Here is a 17,066-nt window from a genome sequence, read left to right on the forward strand (position 1 = left end):
AAGGAGGACATGCAAAAAAATCTGATTTTAAAAAAAAATGTTAATATAAATGCATGTTTCTGAGGCTTCTATAGACAATTGCCCCCCCTTGCTCCCCCTTGCCCCCACTTGCTCCTCCTTGCCCCACTTGCCCGCTGCTTGCCCCGTGCCAGAGGCCCTGCGCGCCTGCGCCAGAGGCCAGAGGCCCTGGGAGCAATCTGTGGCAGGGCCGGGCTGGGGCCAGTCCCTAGGCCTTGGCGGGCCGCATGTGGCCCGCGGGCCGTAGGTTGCTGACCCCTGCTGTATACATTGCTACCCATGTATATACAGGAATCTTTGTACTTGTGAGCTGTCTTTTCTTTTTTTCTTGATTTCCTATTCCCTTGCAACCGTTTGGCTTGGATTATAATAAAGTATATTGCTGTTACTATATCAGGCTCAATTGTTTTAGAAGGATCATTAAATGTTCTATTTGCAAAGGGACCTTTGATATGTGAAGGACTGAGAGCTCCAGTCATGGAAATATTTATTGTGCAAATTTGGGTCTTCATTATTTTATTTGCATCAAATTTATTCTGTGCACTATGACCAAAAAGGGAATCATATACATATGTACTTGCATACATGCAGACAGATGCCAGACTGGCATTTTTAAAAAAAAAAAAAAATCTTTCTGTTTTTTAAAAAGATGTTTTGCTCCTCTGCTTAAGAGTGGATATATAAGCCATTTTACAGAATTAATCAAACTTTTTTTTTAAGTTGTGAACATATGAAGGAAGGCAAGTTGTGTCTAGTTCAGAACAATGATAGCTATTTCTATTCCACGATAAAGGAATGCTAAAAATTCAGTTATTTTTTAAATGTTATTATTGTTTAGAGAGTCCCATGGCATGTTACTGAAAATGCAATGCTGTTGTTTCACAATATGGGATGGAGTCATTTTTGAGGAAAACCACTAATAAAAAATATAATTGAACTTGTGTGAAATAGGGCAGTTACAAAAACTGGGCCTTCTATATAAGTTGGAAGTCATGGATAGACAGCCTGTTTACATGAAACTGATTTTCTTTGAGGGGTTATTTGTGCATTCACAGGTATGGGTCTGCATCCAGATGTGTGAAACACACTAACCATGACAAAGAAGCAAATCTCGTTGCTATGAGGATGACATTAAATGGAGGAGTATTAATATGTTCTTTAGTTTCTGCCCTTCCTTTCAAACGAAGAGGACCAGCCCTCCCTTCAGCCACCATCTGGGAGAGAGAGGCAGGCGAGCTCCAACTGCCTTCCTCGAAGAGGACCAGCCCTCCCTTCAGCCACCATCTGGGAGAGAGAGGCAGGCGAGCTCCAACTGCCTTCCTCGAAGAGGACCAGCCCTCCCTTCAGCCACCATCTGGGAGAGAGAGGCAGGTGAGCTCCAACTGCCTTCCTCGAAGAGGACCAGCCCTCCCTTCAGCCACCATCTGGGAGAGAGAGGCAGGTGAGCTCCAACTGCCTTCCTCAAAGAGGACCAGCCCTCCCTTCAGCCACCATCTGGGAGAGAGAGGCAGGCGAGCTCCAACTGCCTTCCTCAAAGAGGACCAGCCCTCCCTTCAGCCACCATCTGGGAGAGAGAGGCAGGTGAGCTCCAACTGCCTTCCTCGAAGAGGACCAGCCCTCCCTTCAGCCACCATCTGGGAGAGAGAGGCAGGCGAGCTCCAACTGCCTTCCTCAAAGAGGACCAGCCCTCCCTTCAGCCACCATCTGGGAGAGAGAGGCAGGCGAGCTCCAACTGCCTTCCTCGAAGAGGACCAGCCCTCCCTTCAGCCACCATCTGGGAGAGAGAGGCAGGCGAGCTCCAACTGCCTTCCTCAAAGAGGACCAGCCCTCCCTTCAGCCACCATCTGGGAGAGAGAGGCAGGCGAGCTCCAACTGCCTTCCTCGAAGAGGACCAGCCCTCCCTTCAGCCACCATCTGGGAGAGAGAGGCAGGCGAGCTCCAACTGCCTTCCTCAAAGAGGACCAGCCCTCCCTTCAGCCACCATCTGGGAGAGAGAGGCAGGTGAGCTCCAACTGCCTTCCTCAAAGAGGACCAGCCCTCCCTTCAGCCACCATCTGGGAGAGAGAGGCAGGTGAGCTCCACCAGGCCTGCCTGGAAGAAGCAGAGCCCTCCCTCCGGTCCATCTGCCTTGGTCCAGGCCTCAGAGGGAGAGAAGAATGCTGGACCTGATCCCCTCCCCCCTCACCATTCCCTTCTCCTTTTGTGTTGTGTCTTTTAGATTGTAAGCCTGCGGGCAGGGAACTGTCTGGTTAAAAATAATAATAAATGTAAGCCGCCCTGATAGCCATTAGGGCTGAAGGGCGGGATATAAATACCTAAATAAATTAAAAAAAAAAAAAAAACCAATGTTAACAAAAATAATTATATAATGATTATAAAAATCAAATCATTATTTTTTGATGAATCCAAAATGATTTGGTGTTACAGATATAATTAATACAAAATACATATTTCCTAATAAATACAATAGACATTCCAATTATTTATTTTGAAAATCTCAGTCAAATGTCTTCTGAGATAACAGTTTTACATTTCTGGGATTACTGTCTGATGTCTAATTATTTCTTAAATAGAATTATATTTTAAAGTTTCAGATTCAGGTCACTTAAGTGAATACAGCAGGAAATCATTGAGCTTTTGACATTCTAAATGTGAGATTTGAGGTTATACACACTACAGCTTATCTAACAAAACATCAAAAACACTATTAGTGATGTTTTTTCTGGTTTCAACATATATAAAACCTTCTTAATAAACTGGAACTTTCAGTATGAGAACCTGGATAAAAGGAAAAGCAATACGCTACAGTAGTTAATGGTCAAACTGCCATCTCAGGGCAAATTTTCTGTTGTTTTAAATAAAAATTTAAGTGTCATTCAAAATGCAACAAGATGTCTGCTCCAAATACATACAAAAATAGCTTTCTATCTTTCTCTCTCTCTCTTCCCACTATTCTCTGTCCTGCCCCCTCATATATATCTATATAACTTTCTTGTTTCACAGCAATATGACCTCAGCATAATAATAATGCTGGTTAATACAAAATTACAATTATTCCAAAAAACAAAGAAAAAACTTTCTATAAAGTCAGACACAACCAAAACAGAGAATTTCATTTTGATAAGAATGTCACTAATGACCCACTGTCTTTTACACTATGGATGACATTTTATATGTTACACTAACATAAAAAGGCTTTGAAAATGAGCTTTGTGTGCTTCCTCTGCCAAGCATCAGTTTTCAAGTTTCATCATCAATATCCATACTGGCACAAGAGTTTTCTCATCCACTATTATTGCTATATAGAACATCCAACTTGTCTTTCTTTGCTTCACTGATTCTCTATCCCTTTTCTAATCTTCTCTGGAAATTGCTTCTCTGGTAGCTTGCTTATGCCTCTTAAATAATACAATGGGGAGGGGGGGATATTGATTCCATTTCTTTATTCCTCTTCCTTACCCATCCACCCCAGCCTAACCTCTCCTATATGTAAAGAACACTCACAGGAATAAAATGCCTACTTTTTGCCATCTCTTCACAGTGCCACTATATTTTTCAATAAGGCCCTAGCAATTATAATTATTCAAACTCATGCTAAGTATTTTACAATCTGCCAACAGACGTCTCTTAGTGTGTATCGTAAATAAGTTCCCTGCTGTTATACAGCTGACTGCTTGTGACTTTCAGGAAGCCATGGCTAAGGTGTGCCTATGGCATTTATTTCTTTTTCTGCCACTAATTCCAGAAGAAGATAATGAATCAGCATGCCTGAGATTAAGCCACTAAAAAGACTGTGCGCCATTTTGTCATCATCTTTTCTGTCCTCCCATCTTAGTGTGCCACATTTGAAGACTTGCTTCAATTGACCACATTTCTTTCAGAACTGGAAACTATGGTTAACAGGACCAGAACAGAGCAGGATCTTAAATAAACATTTAACCATAGATTACAATCCTGACTTGTTATATGAAAAACATCTTGTTTTGATGAAACAATAAACTTTGGTTCTTGAACACAGAAAGTGTTCCATTGTTGCAGTGAGAATGAAGGAGAGAAGGAATTACATACTAGCAAAAGACTCTTTTGTATCTCAAGAAGCCAAAATCCATGTGTTCAAAGCACATGAACTTTGGAATTTGTGTTTTGTCATAATTATGGCATTATCAAATCACAGGCTGCTATTTTTGCTTGTCTTACTAATGAAAGCTTGAAAAGAAAGCAGTTCTCTATATCCATATAGATATGCAATTGTTTTAGGAAGTGTATAATTCTTTATTCGACTGACCACAATCCCACTGTTTGGCTGACCTTTCCTTTATCAAGTTATCTCTTGTGTGCAATCCAAGAAGAATTTGAAATAACTTTGTCCCATCTTGATAAAATCATCTAAAAGTATTCAGAATTACTGTATTTCATCAGGATGTATACTACCCCTGAATGTTATCTTGTTGAAATAAAAGTTTAACCCTGACCTGCACCAAGAGGTGTCCTGAACTGAAAAACTGAGCATCATTTTCATCAATGTCATTAATTTGTTTCATTAGTTGCACCAGCATCCCAACACTTCCCTTGTTGACCATCTCATTAAGGAGCCTTGCATTTCCAGAAATGAATTTTATAGCACCCATACAATAGAGAAAGGCTTCAGTATTTGTTCCCAGGTCTTCAGTTCCCAGAATTTCAAGCAGAGAATCTGTGGAGAAAAATAAAAATGCTAAGATGAATGTTTCATTCTGGAGCCATTTCTGATCACATTCTTACAGAATAATACTCAGGCATTTTAATGTGAAGTGATCTAATGACCTGTAATATAATGGGTAGTATCCAATTGCAGTACAAGCACAATAACACTTCTACAAGGCAAATTTCCCACTTATTCCTTCCCATGGGAGCCCCCAGCACCACAAAAGGCTTCAAATGCTATGGGAATATTAAGGAAAGGTCTGAAACATGGGATGAAGAACTATAACAGTGGAGGAAAATTGATGGAGGCAGCTTAAGAGACTGAAGCTCCTATCCACACAAACTATTTCTGCTTGATTCCATACCACCACCACCAAGGTCCCCACTCTCACTGTAAATTTCTTCCCCACATTCCAGACTCTTCAAAGGACACAGGGGATTGCCATGGGAAAAAAGGCTGAGATTTCCCCTTATGTAAGCAACCTGCATGAATACAGAACTGGGTGTCTCCCAACAGTTGCAAAATGCTATCATTTTTAGACATATATTAGCAAAGGTTTGCTTTATTATTCTAGTTTGAAGGCTGATGGCTTATTATGGAAACTGCTGGCAATGATAATGAAAAATGGTTGGTGACTATGTACTTCAGAATTTTATTACTTAACTATCTGAGCCACTTTAATTACATTTATAATAGAAACATCTTCTCTTTCTGATTGAAGAAACTAGCTGTATAGCTTTCTTTATTACTTTCTATTTCTTTATTTTTTTCTTTTGCATACATGAATGCCATTCCTTTGGAATGTAGCCACCTTTTCTTGAAGAGGAGTAATTTGGAGCATTTGCTCATGCAGATTACTCCAGGTAAGATTTTCACCAACTTCAAGACAGTTAGAGAGTGTTCAGCTGTGAATCACTGGAGCCCCAAAGGTCTGAGTCAAGGAACTAGCAAGTTTCCTTCTTTCCTTAAGTATTAAATATTTTGGCTGCACAACCTAGAGTTACAAATCCGTAACTGATTTGTGTTCATGATCTTTATATAGTGCACCCTTGCTATCCACAGGGAATCCGTTACAGATCCCTCCAGATAGTAAAAAATGCAGGACCTTAAATCCTGTTCTTCTCAATGGCTGCATGCCCATTCAAAAGGCAGAGGCTTGCAGTCCATGGAAGCTCAAACTGTGGATGGCAAGCCCACACTTGGCACGGGTGCACTGTATTCACAATCATGGCAACAGCATAGGGAATATGTAGGGAACATAAGAGTCCCTGAATCCTGCCTCACTGGAAAGCAATCATTAAGAGTGACAGAGATCTGTTCTCCTGTTGATCAGGATGCAGCAGACAGATGTTTCCACCACCTCCTGCAAGTGATTTCTGGTGGATGAAGGAATTGTGACAGAGATCTTCCTTCTGATTGTTACAGTGGAGATGACTGATGGGAATGGGTGGAAAGATCAGTCTGCTTTATTCTGGCTGAGAGAAAGATAACCATCACTAGCTGTGACTTCAGTCCAGTAAGGCAGGACTGCAGGGATTTGGGCCAGGAAGTGATCTAGAATCTTAGCAAGACATACTTTAGTCAGTGGATTCTGTGGTCCTGAATCACAGAATAAACTATTTGGGAAAATTCAGATAACGCTGTGTTTAGAATCTAATTAAGGGAGCAAAGGGGAAAAACATAGGCGGGTTACAGACTGCCGAAAAGCGGCGGCCTGCACCCGCCCCTTTCCCAGCTGGATTGGGGCCTCAGCGGCCAGAGCGGCAGCCACTGAGGCCCCGATCCGCTGCTTTCCAGGCTGCGGGGAAGCGGCAAAAGGCCAATTCCCCGCAGCCTGGAAAGGGGTGTCCTTGGTGTCTGTCTGAAGGCTGCGCCCAGTGACGCAAATGGCAAAAGGAGCTCCGTTTCGGAACTCCTTTTGCGGCCGGGGAGGGGATGCACTATGCGCCCTGGCACAGCGTGACGACGTCACGTCTGCGCCACCCCGTATAGAGGCAGCGCAGTCGTGAAGTCGTAATGGCGGCGGCCGTGTGGAATGGCCACTGCCATTTTCTGCACACTCTGCGCGTGCTAGGGTTGAGGGCGTCCGGAAAGGACGCCCCTTTCTAACCCTAGCACGCACAGAGCGTGCACTTTTAGGCCCGTTTGTAACGGGCCATAGAATCCAAACATAGCATGAAAATCTATCAAAGATGTTAGTACTGTATTTCAACCTTTTCTCACATACTAGCAGTGTATTTCTCTTACTTGCCATAAAAAACCAATAGGTGCTACTAACGGTAAGATTTATACAATAGAGTACATACCTAATATCCCGTCATTCTGAATGAGGGAGTCATTTTTTTCATTTCTGCTTATTTTAAATACCAGTTTGCAAACATTAAGTAAATTCTTCCCACTCACTTTTAGCTGCAAAGAAGATGGCAAAAAAGGATAAAGTATTGTCAATGTAATCAGCTAGATTGTATCCTACAACTGTTTTTATAACAGCCTACAGAGTTTTTATATGTGCAGTTCTATAATAAAGCTTTTTATGCACAGTTCATAGTTTCTAGTAGTTTCTGGTAACCCATAGAGTGGCTCAGAAAGCAGAACATCTACCACACACGGTCACTTTTAATTGTAAACTAATGGAATTTATTGGATCTCCAGATGACAAGAGAAAGTTTCTGTCCTTATCTATCTGTCTAGTCTGACAACATTCCTGTATACTGGATAAGAGTTCAGACAACTGTTGAACACCACTGGATGGGAATTCCTTGGGCAGTGCTGAATAACTGAAGCTCTCTTGAAGAATACAGACCTAACTCTGGAATTCTTATTTTGTATACTTAATATTTGTTGATACTAACCAGCTTCTCATCTAATCCATACATGCCTAACAAAGGGACACTCCAATAGGTAAAGAGAGAGTGTCCCAGGCAATCCTTGATGGCCATATATCAGGTGCAAGATTGTTAGAGGTAAGAAAAATGAACAAAAGCACAGAAGGAGTTTGCCCAAGGGGATTTTGTATCTTAAATATGATTCTGGTTTAATGTTGGTTTACTAACCAGCACAGTCCAATCATAGTGTACTGGAGTTTTCATTTTTGAAAGCAAGAAGGAACTCAGCTTTAAAAAAAACCAGGATGAACAACAGAACAGAATGGGAGGAGGCGTGCGAGAGAGCCAGTGCAGTTGATGCTTGTTCATGGCTCTCTGACATCATTGCTTACAAAATTCTGTGCATCTGAATTTCTCAGCAGAAGTTATACTAATACCCTTCTTCCCCTTCACACACACAGTGGTCACGACTGTGAGGAGATGAAAAGCATGCATGGAATTCTGAACAAAAATTCACTCCGGCATTTAAGCACAACCTTAATTCTTCCACAGAAAACCATAGGACTAATGAAATCAGAACAGCCTGTATCTTTCAGAATTCTAACACATGCAGTTTTAATTTTTTTAAAAATATTGTCTTTCATGGGCAATTTGTGCTAAAAGCACAGCAATTCTTAAAGAAAGATCATATTTATATTTGTGTGCTCCAGTCACACAGATGTACTTCAACTTTTCTATGCTGAAGAAAATAATTTGACACCTTTTACAAAACATTTAAAGAAAAAACAAGATGATCCCAGAATAACAACCAACAAGTCTATTCCTGAGTATTCATTATAATCATATTTTTTATAAATTATATTTGGCATGACAACTAACATATACAGATGTCTTTCATCTGTGACTTCTGTACTGAATAAAAACTATCATACTAAAACTGATATAAAAATGCCCCAGATTACACTGTGGAAATATCAATCAAGACCTTCACTTGAACCAAAGATCCATGTGAGAACCAGAACTAAAGAAGAGGAGAATAAAAGGATAAGATTATAAGAGGAAGAGATAGGGGAAACAAGAACATCTTTTTTGCTGGGCTTGGTGAGAAACAGATTTTTCAAAAATTAATGCTGCTGCATTTTTCTCAAACTCAAAGCAGGGATGAGGGGGGATGGAGCAGGAGTACAATAATTAATAAAAATTTTCAGCTTTATCTAAATTAAACTTTTTGCCCAGGTACTTAACTTAAATTTAAACTGCAATTTAACATAAGCTTATTTAATTCTCCCACATACCCACAAAAATGCAACTGAATTACATTTTAAGTATATTAACAATTAACTAACTACACTAATGTCTCAATGTCCTGTATCTAATATCCCTGAACTCCATTTAAGCCAATTTTTAAAATAAAATTAATTGAACCATCTATTGAGCCTCTGGTAAATATTCTGTTAAACTAAGGTTTTTCTTATTTCAGTGCTGTTCACAGTGTATGTTAATGCTACAAAACTGTTGGATTGTCTTCCCTGTGTCCCTTTTTAATTTAGAAATTTCTTCTAGGATTTTTTTGTGGATTACATTTTAATCAATGAATTAAGAGCAGCATTGCATATCATTTCTTAACGATAGAAGACGTTTAATTTCCTAGTTAGCTAACTGCAAACTACTTATACACACACTGGATCTGTGTTTCAGATCTGATATAAAACTATTTTAATTCAGTACTTTTCAATTGCCAATTTGGCTTTACCATGTGTAGTTCCTGTTTTTGAAAAGTATCAGTATGTGTGCATGGGTGGAGAATTAATAATAATTCTTAATTTCTAATTATTATATTGAGTTCTGTTTTTTTTTTAAAAAAATCTTTGATACATCTTTTTAATTTGGAGATATATTTGATGAAGTGTTCACACAAAAGCCAAAGAGAACCCAGCATACTTTCCCATGAGGATTTCAACTGCTAATCTGTGAATGAGTATTTGCAACATAATGGTAAAACACAAATGTCAAACACAGGAGTCTTCCTGATAGGTCAAACAAAAGAAATGTCAAGAAGCAAACTTAAATGACATAAATTGGCACAGATCACCAGTCTGGATGAGCCAGCCCTCAAGCCCACCATTCACACACCCAAGGTTTTTTTTAATCAGTACTGTTGCACCAGCCACTTCTTTCATTGGGAATTTTCCACCCCAGAGTTATAAATTGTGCAAAATGAGACTCTGCCTTGAATCCAGAGCCAAACCATTTTCTTGGAGGAGCCTATCAGTGATAATCAAGCAGTAGTTCTTAGAAATAATTAAGAGCAATAAATACATTGGAAGGGTCTACTAAATGTTTCTTCTGAATGAAGAGTTTTTACAGCTTCACACATGTACTTAAATATAAGATAAACAATCTCATCACAAATTATACAAACAAGGACTGCAAGCATAATAATATTAAAAACATTATTAGTACTGGATATCTATGGCAGCGATATTCCAAAGGAAAGTTTGGAGATTAATTCTGGCTACCAAATTAATCAATGTTAAATGTAAGAAAAGTACAAAAGAGTCTTTCATGGCTTAAACTATACACATTATTGTACAATGATCCAACACATAAGCCTTGAAAACATGCCTTTTAATCTAGGAAGTATGCAAAGAATTATAATAACAACTAATTATTTTATTTTTATTTAGGTTTATTTTGTTATTTATCTCTTTGGTGTACTGCCAGCTGTTCAGGAACAAGTAGGAATATATTGTTATTTTTGACATTGGCTGGTTTTATGGCATATTTTAGGTACACTTACATAAAAGGAAGTAGTATTGGATCAGGTTTCCTTTCAAGAAATTGTGTTTAGGTCTGGGTGAGCAGACTTGAGAAGGAGGAAAACTCTTGTAATATCAGTTATAATACTTATTATATTTTGTAATATCAGTTACTCATTCTGCAAATAATTATGATTACACAAATTATTCAGACTGATTAAAGAGTTCATCTTCTTCCCAATTTTATTTTGGAAATCCACAGTCTGTTTATCCCAGAATATTTTGTGTCAGCTCCCAGTATGATCAGAGACCCAGGTTTTATTCCTGTTCTTTCCAATTTTATACTGGGTTAAAATAAACTGTTTTCCACAAGTATAAAACTGGAAAGAACAGGAACAAAATCTGGGACTTTTCAATCAGTCTGGATGCACTCTTTGTTTAACTTACATCTAGAATAATTTTTGCAAGTTTCAGGCTGAGGGAATCTGAAGCGATGTCAACTAATTTGTATAAAGTCTTCAGACACAAACTTCGCCTTTTAAATCGCTTGCCAAGCATATTTCCTTCTTCCAAGACTTGATAGAGAATAGTACAAGCATGGCAAAGGTTTTCAACATTGTCCTCTATTTGATGCAGAAAAGAAGAAAGCAAAAATAATTATCAATTTTTAATAAGCTTCCAACCCCTCCACCTAAGACGCAAATGAACAAAATATTCTAAGAGAGACATTGCACAACACTCAGGATCAAGCACAATTAAATTCAACATTACAGCACCAAACTAGCTCCATATATGCTGTTACTATTCATGACTTCTTATCTGAAACTTTTAAATATTACTTCAAATATCTCCCACAAACACCAAGGAAATTTTGGTTATACCTTAAAGCCAATGGTGGGAATATTTTATTATTTGCTTCCTCTAGTTACTATATGTACAGCTAATGGAAAATTATAATTGAAAATAATGAAATACAGGAAATAAGTATTAAAAATCTATTTTGTTAAAACCAAAAAATGTTTGAGAGGGGAAAAAATATTATGTACCAGTCTCTAACTCATGTAAAATTGGTAAAACTTTCATATTCCAGTAGTTTTCTTCCTCTTCTGTCTCATCAGCATCCAAATTATTTTCTAAAATGAGTAAACATATTGTTAGAGTACAACATATTAAAATTCATCTTCAAATCCCTGCAAAACAAGTGTACAGTAGAACGAGTTTTAAAAGTATTACCACTTTATTATTCTGCAACTTTATCACAGCTAAAAATAATAAAATAAAGCAATGTACCAAAAGGTTAAAAGTTCATGATTCAATAGTAGGAATACATCTTCAACTATCTCAATAGTAAAACAAACACAAGTAACTTAAACAAGACAGACTAGTAAATTTGACATCTTTTTCATCCCAGTGGCTTACTGATCATATTCATAGCTTTTGTATTGACTATAAATACAGGAAATGTATAACATATTAATATTCTTGCCCACAAAATATATATTTCTGAATCAGGTACTGAAAACACAAACTATTGAGTGCATAGGGTTATGAATAAGGGATAATAGTTTTTGGACTGGGACTATAGATGCACTCTGAAGCAGATAATTGGAGCTTTCTGTTCTGAAATAATCAAATTTACTCCTCTCTATTCACCTTCCCCTAAAGCAAAAATACACCAAAGAGCCATTAAGAACTGCGTCCATTAAGAGATGGGAAAACCACATTTTAAACAGCAATGCGATCATAGCCTAATAAAATGTATTTATAGGGGAAAGTGTTTACTGCTTATCTCTGAAAGCAGAGATTATTCTAGGGAACAACAGTGCAAGGCTGCCAATACACCCATGCCCTGCCTGTAGAGTGCCCTTCGGCATCTGGCTGGCAATGGTCTAATCCACTAGGGTTCTGTGTCTTACAATGTTAATAACTTTACATTCTTAGAAATGCAGAAAAAGATTGAGGTTTTTAGCATATTTAAATTGCTTGACTGCCTAACTAATCTACCTTCATAACAAGAAATGGCTAAATGGCTGTTCAGCGGTGCTCAACGAATACTACACGCCAGTTCTCACATAACACAATGTTGCACTATCTGCGTGAGTTTCCATAATCCTGAGTGAGGCTGGCAAAAGGAATAAACCATAATTCAACCATAATTCAATAAGTCTGCCATGGTCGCCTTAGTTGATGATCTCCGCCTGGGCATCGACAATGGAAGTGTGACCTTGTTGGTGCTCTTGGACATCTCAGCGGCTTTTGATACCATTGACCATGGTAACCTTCTGGGACGCCTGAGGGAGTTGGGTATCGGGGGCACTGCGCTCCAGTGGTTCCGTTCCTACCTCTCGGGAAGATCCCAGATGGTGCAGTTGGGGGACACTTGCTCCTCTAAGAGGGAACTAACATCTGGGGTCCCTCAGGGAGCTATTTTGCCCCCCACTTTGTTTAACATTTACATGAAACCGCTGGGAGAGATCATCCGGAGACATGGGGAGTGGTGTTATCAGTACACTGATGACACCCAAATATGCTTCTCTGTGTCTCCAACTAATGCAGTGACTAAGGCCTGTTACAGACTGCCCAAATAAAGCTGCTTCGGGTCTCTTTGGAAGTATGCTGTTTAAATGATGCATGGGTCCTAAGAGTCCGGAGGTCGCGCCAAAGCCATACTCCATTCCTAAGCACTGGAGTGCAGCTTTGGTGCAGCTTCCGGATTCTTAGGATGCATGCATCATTTAAACAGCATACCTCCAAAGAGACCCGAAGCAGCTTTATTTGGGCAGTCTGTAACAGGCCTAAGGATGGCGTCTCTCCTCTGAATGCCTGTTTGGAGTCGGTAATGGGCTGGATGATGGAAAACAAATTCAGTCTGAATCCAGAGAAAACAGAAGTACTTGTGATAGGTTCCCCAGGCCCAGGGAAGGAAATTTTTCCATCTTGTCCTGGACCAAGGACGTAGCCAAGGGGTTTTTTTGGGGGGGTCCGGACCCCCCCTTCAGGCCCTGGGGGCGTTCAAGCTCCTTCCTCCCCCCCCTCCTCCCCTCCATCAAAACCACAGAGAACTCGGAGAGGGAAAAGGGGAAAGACAAAACAAAAGTTGCAAGCTCAGAGAGAGAGAGAGAGAGCGAGAGAGCGAGAGAGGAGGGGATGGGAGTGGGTCCCTGTGATTTCTTTCCCTTTCGTTTCCATCGGAGTCCAGCTTCCACTCCTCCTCCTCCTCCCCCCTCCTCCCAGAAGGGAAGGAAGGGGAAAAAGGAAGGAAGAATGATAGGGAGGGAGGGAGGGAGGGAGAACTGAAGAAAAGAAGGAAAAGAAAGGGAAGAAGAGGAAGGGGAGAAAGGAAGAAAGAAAAAGGAAGGAAGGAAGCTTCTAAAAGGAAATATAAAAGAAAAAAAGGTGACTTCTAACTTTCCTTTCAGCAGTTATATCCATATACAATATAGTAAAATAATAATAATAATAATAATAATAATAATAATAATAATAATAATATCCCTTACCCAAAATGCTGAGGACTAAATGTATTTTGGATTTTGGAGTTTTTCAGAGTTTGGTATATTTATATACAGTATGTCTATGTCTCATATGCATCTCATAGACATAGACTGAAGGTAATTTAATACACAATATTTTAAAAATAATGTTGTGCTTCTGTACACTGAGCTTCAGCAAAACCCTGAGACCACTATTCCTTGTACAATTCAATAATTCAGTAATTGATCTAAACCTTCAGGATTCCCAGGTATCCTTGAGTTGGAGTCAGACCAGATGCTCTCAGGGTCAGTTTTGGGTTTTGGAATAATTTAGGTTTCAGAAGTCCAGAGAAAGGAGACTCAGACTCTACTCTGGACATTTCTCCAGAGAATGGACTCATGTTTTCAAAAACAGTCATTTCTGGATTTTTGCAACAACAAAAAAGAGGAGGGTCTGTGATGCAAAAAGGCAAGAGGCTTCCTTCCAGCCTTGTTTTTTCTCTTTTTTAAAAGACAAATAGAATAAAATACAGTTAGCTGGCCCTTTTTCAGCATGTCAATGGGGATGCTTTGATGGAGAGTTCCTGCATGGCAGAATGGGGTTGGACTGGATGGCCCTTCTTGGGGTCTCTTCCAACTCTATGATTTTATGATTAATTAGTTAATATATGGAATCAATCTAAGATGATGAATCGGGGCTGTGGAGTCCTATGGCCCTGCTCCAGGCAATGCTAGACTGCAGGCCCCATCATCCAGCAGCACCACAGACTGCTGGGAACTGCAGTCTAATAAGGCTGCACACTGCAGAAATAATCCAGTTCGACCCTACTTTAATGCTATGGAAAATCCTGGGATTTGTAGTATGTTGTGCCACCAGAGCTCTCTGACAAAGAATGCTAAATGTCTCACAAAACTACAATACCCAGATATTGTTGTTGTTGTTGTTGTTTTCTTATATCCCGCCTTTCTCCCAATATACGGACTCAAGGTGGTGATTTTCCATAGCATTAATCTATAGTATATCTTTCTACAATGTAGATGGACACCTCCAATACATAATCTGTTGAGGATGCTTTGACTTGGAGTTCCTGCATGGCAGAATGGGGTTGGACTGGATGGCCATTCTTGGGGTCTCTTCCAACTCTATGATTCCATGATTCTATAGCACTCTGAGCCTACTGTGATTTTAATTGTTTTTAAATGTATAAAAGTATAAAGTCTTATAATGCAAGCCATGCACTGATGGACTATTGCACTATAATTTTTTATTGATTGATTTTATACCCTGCCTTTCTCCCAAAATAGGATTCTCTTAAAGGGGTTTGTTTATTATAAAAAGAAAGGAACGTATAATGGCTTGGAATTAAAAATTATGGTAGATAGATAGATAGATAGATAGATAGATAGATAGATAAGTCTTGGAATTAAAAAGTGTGTGTGTGTGTGTCTTAAAATTAAAAATCCCTCTTGGAAGTGGGAATGAAATGTTGTGTGGATGCAGCCTGGGTTCTTAGCTCAGCTCAGAAGTTGGAATACAGTGTCTCAAAGCATGAGCAGAGTGTCTCTAAACATGAACAGAGTGGCTGCCACTCATTGCTCGAGCAGCTGCACTTTGCTTTATCGAGCTGAATTTATCTGATGTAAACACCTTCAGAGGAAGGACTCAGTTTGCATCTGCACTGAAAAAATAATCCAGTTTGATGCCACTTTAACTGCCCTTGGCTCCATGTTGTGAAATGCTGGGATTTGTAGTTTGTTGTGGCACCTGACAGATGATTCAACAGGTCGTCAAAACTACAGATCCCAAGATTCCATAGCATGAAGCCATAACGGAAGTTAAAGTGGTGCCATCGAGGTGTCGAGGGTAAACGCTCGACCCTCTTTTTGTGTCTTGGGGGGGGCTCTTAGCCTCTCAAAATGGTGGCACTTAGTCTTGACCCCCCCTTCCCAAAATCCTGGCTACGTCCCTGCCTGGACGGGGTCATACTGAAGGACGAAGTTCGCAGTTTAGGAGTACTTCTGGATTCGTCCCTGCAGTTGTCATCTCAAGCAGATGCGACGGCCAGAAGTGCTTGCTATCAACTTCGGTTGATACGCCAACTGCAACCCTACCTGGGACGAAGGGACCTTGAAACAGTGGTACATGCTCTGGTAACCTCTCGTCTAGATTTCTGTAATGCGCTCTACATGGGGCTACCCTTGTATCAAGTTCGGAAGCTTCAGTTAATACAAAATATGGCAGCCAGATTGGTCACCGGTGCATCTAGGTTTGACCATATAACACCTATCTTGAGAGATCTTCATTGGCTTCCTATTCGCTTCTGAGCACAATACAAGGTGTTGGTTATCGCCTATAAAGCCCTACATGGCTTGGGCCCGAGTTACTTGAGGGACCGCATCTCCCCATATGATCCGCCCCGCACTCTCAGAACATCTGGTAAGAATTTATTGGAAACACCATCTTCCAAATATGTTTCCTCATCCCAAAATTATAATGGCCCCGCGGATCTGGAATAGCCTACCTGAGGAGCTCCATCTCATGACCCCCTTGGAAACATTTAAAAAAAGACTTAAAACGGTACTCTTTTGTCAAGCTTTCCCCCCCGAAGAATGAAGACCAATATCCCTGCTGACAACAATATTCTGCCTTGCCCCTGGATGCTGGATGGTTGAAGGATTTTTGTACTGTTGTATTGATGAGAGTTGATGTAATATTTTTAATGTTTTTATAAGAGTGTTATATGTATTGATTTTAACAGTCTAATCCCGCTTCGATCCACTGGGAGAGGCAGGGAAACACAAATAAATTTTATTATTGTTGTTGTTGTTATTATTATTCAGTTTAAGTTTTCCCAAAACTTGGTTTATTTTTAAGTACAAACTAACGATCATAATGCCAAATACACTCTTTGTAATTGTTAAACAAGCCAACTGTAAAACATTGATTATGAATCATACTGTTTAACAATCTAATGTTTTTAAAACTCTTCTTTTTGCTTCATGTTTAACAAAAAGCCAGGAATTGGAAAAAGTGAATCACAGTATATTCCTACTTCCAACGCAATAAGCCTGCTTCCCCACCATGGTGTTGTGTTGTTGCCTTATAACTACAAGTGTTCCCATATCCCCTAGGGTAGGCAGTTTTTCTATATTTGGAGTTGGTCCTGGACTAAGTCCAGGAGACGGCTTTTCTTTATATCCTGGTTAAATAAAGACTGATTGTGGATTTGAATCAGACTGAGGAAGGAATCAAAAAAGTGGCAAAATGCCCCTCTTCCACTGTTGGAAACAGGGGCCATTTTTAATA

General features: G+C 39.7%; 1 protein-coding gene across 6 annotated transcripts in view; it reads right to left on the minus strand.

Annotated features, from left to right (window-relative positions):
• ARMC2 (armadillo repeat containing 2) overlaps positions 1-17,066 on the minus strand; it is a 69,699-nt gene that overhangs the window by 22,991 nt on the left and 29,642 nt on the right. For all 6 annotated transcript variants that reach the window (XM_089530609.1, XM_089530608.1, XM_089530610.1 and 3 more), the window contains 4 exons: positions 11,333-11,419; positions 10,734-10,909; positions 7,009-7,111; positions 4,491-4,711 (listed from right to left, as the gene is read on the minus strand). In XM_089530609.1, coding sequence (XP_089386735.1) covers positions 4,491-4,711; positions 7,009-7,111; positions 10,734-10,909; positions 11,333-11,419 — 587 coding nt within the window. The remainder of the gene's footprint in view (positions 1-4,490; positions 4,712-7,008; positions 7,112-10,733; positions 10,910-11,332; positions 11,420-17,066) is intronic.

Source organism: Sceloporus occidentalis, unplaced genomic scaffold, assembly GCF_023333645.1.
Source record: "Sceloporus occidentalis isolate IW3139 unplaced genomic scaffold, rSceOcc1.0.p SCAF_6, whole genome shotgun sequence".
NCBI lineage: Eukaryota > Metazoa > Chordata > Lepidosauria > Squamata > Phrynosomatidae > Sceloporus > Sceloporus occidentalis.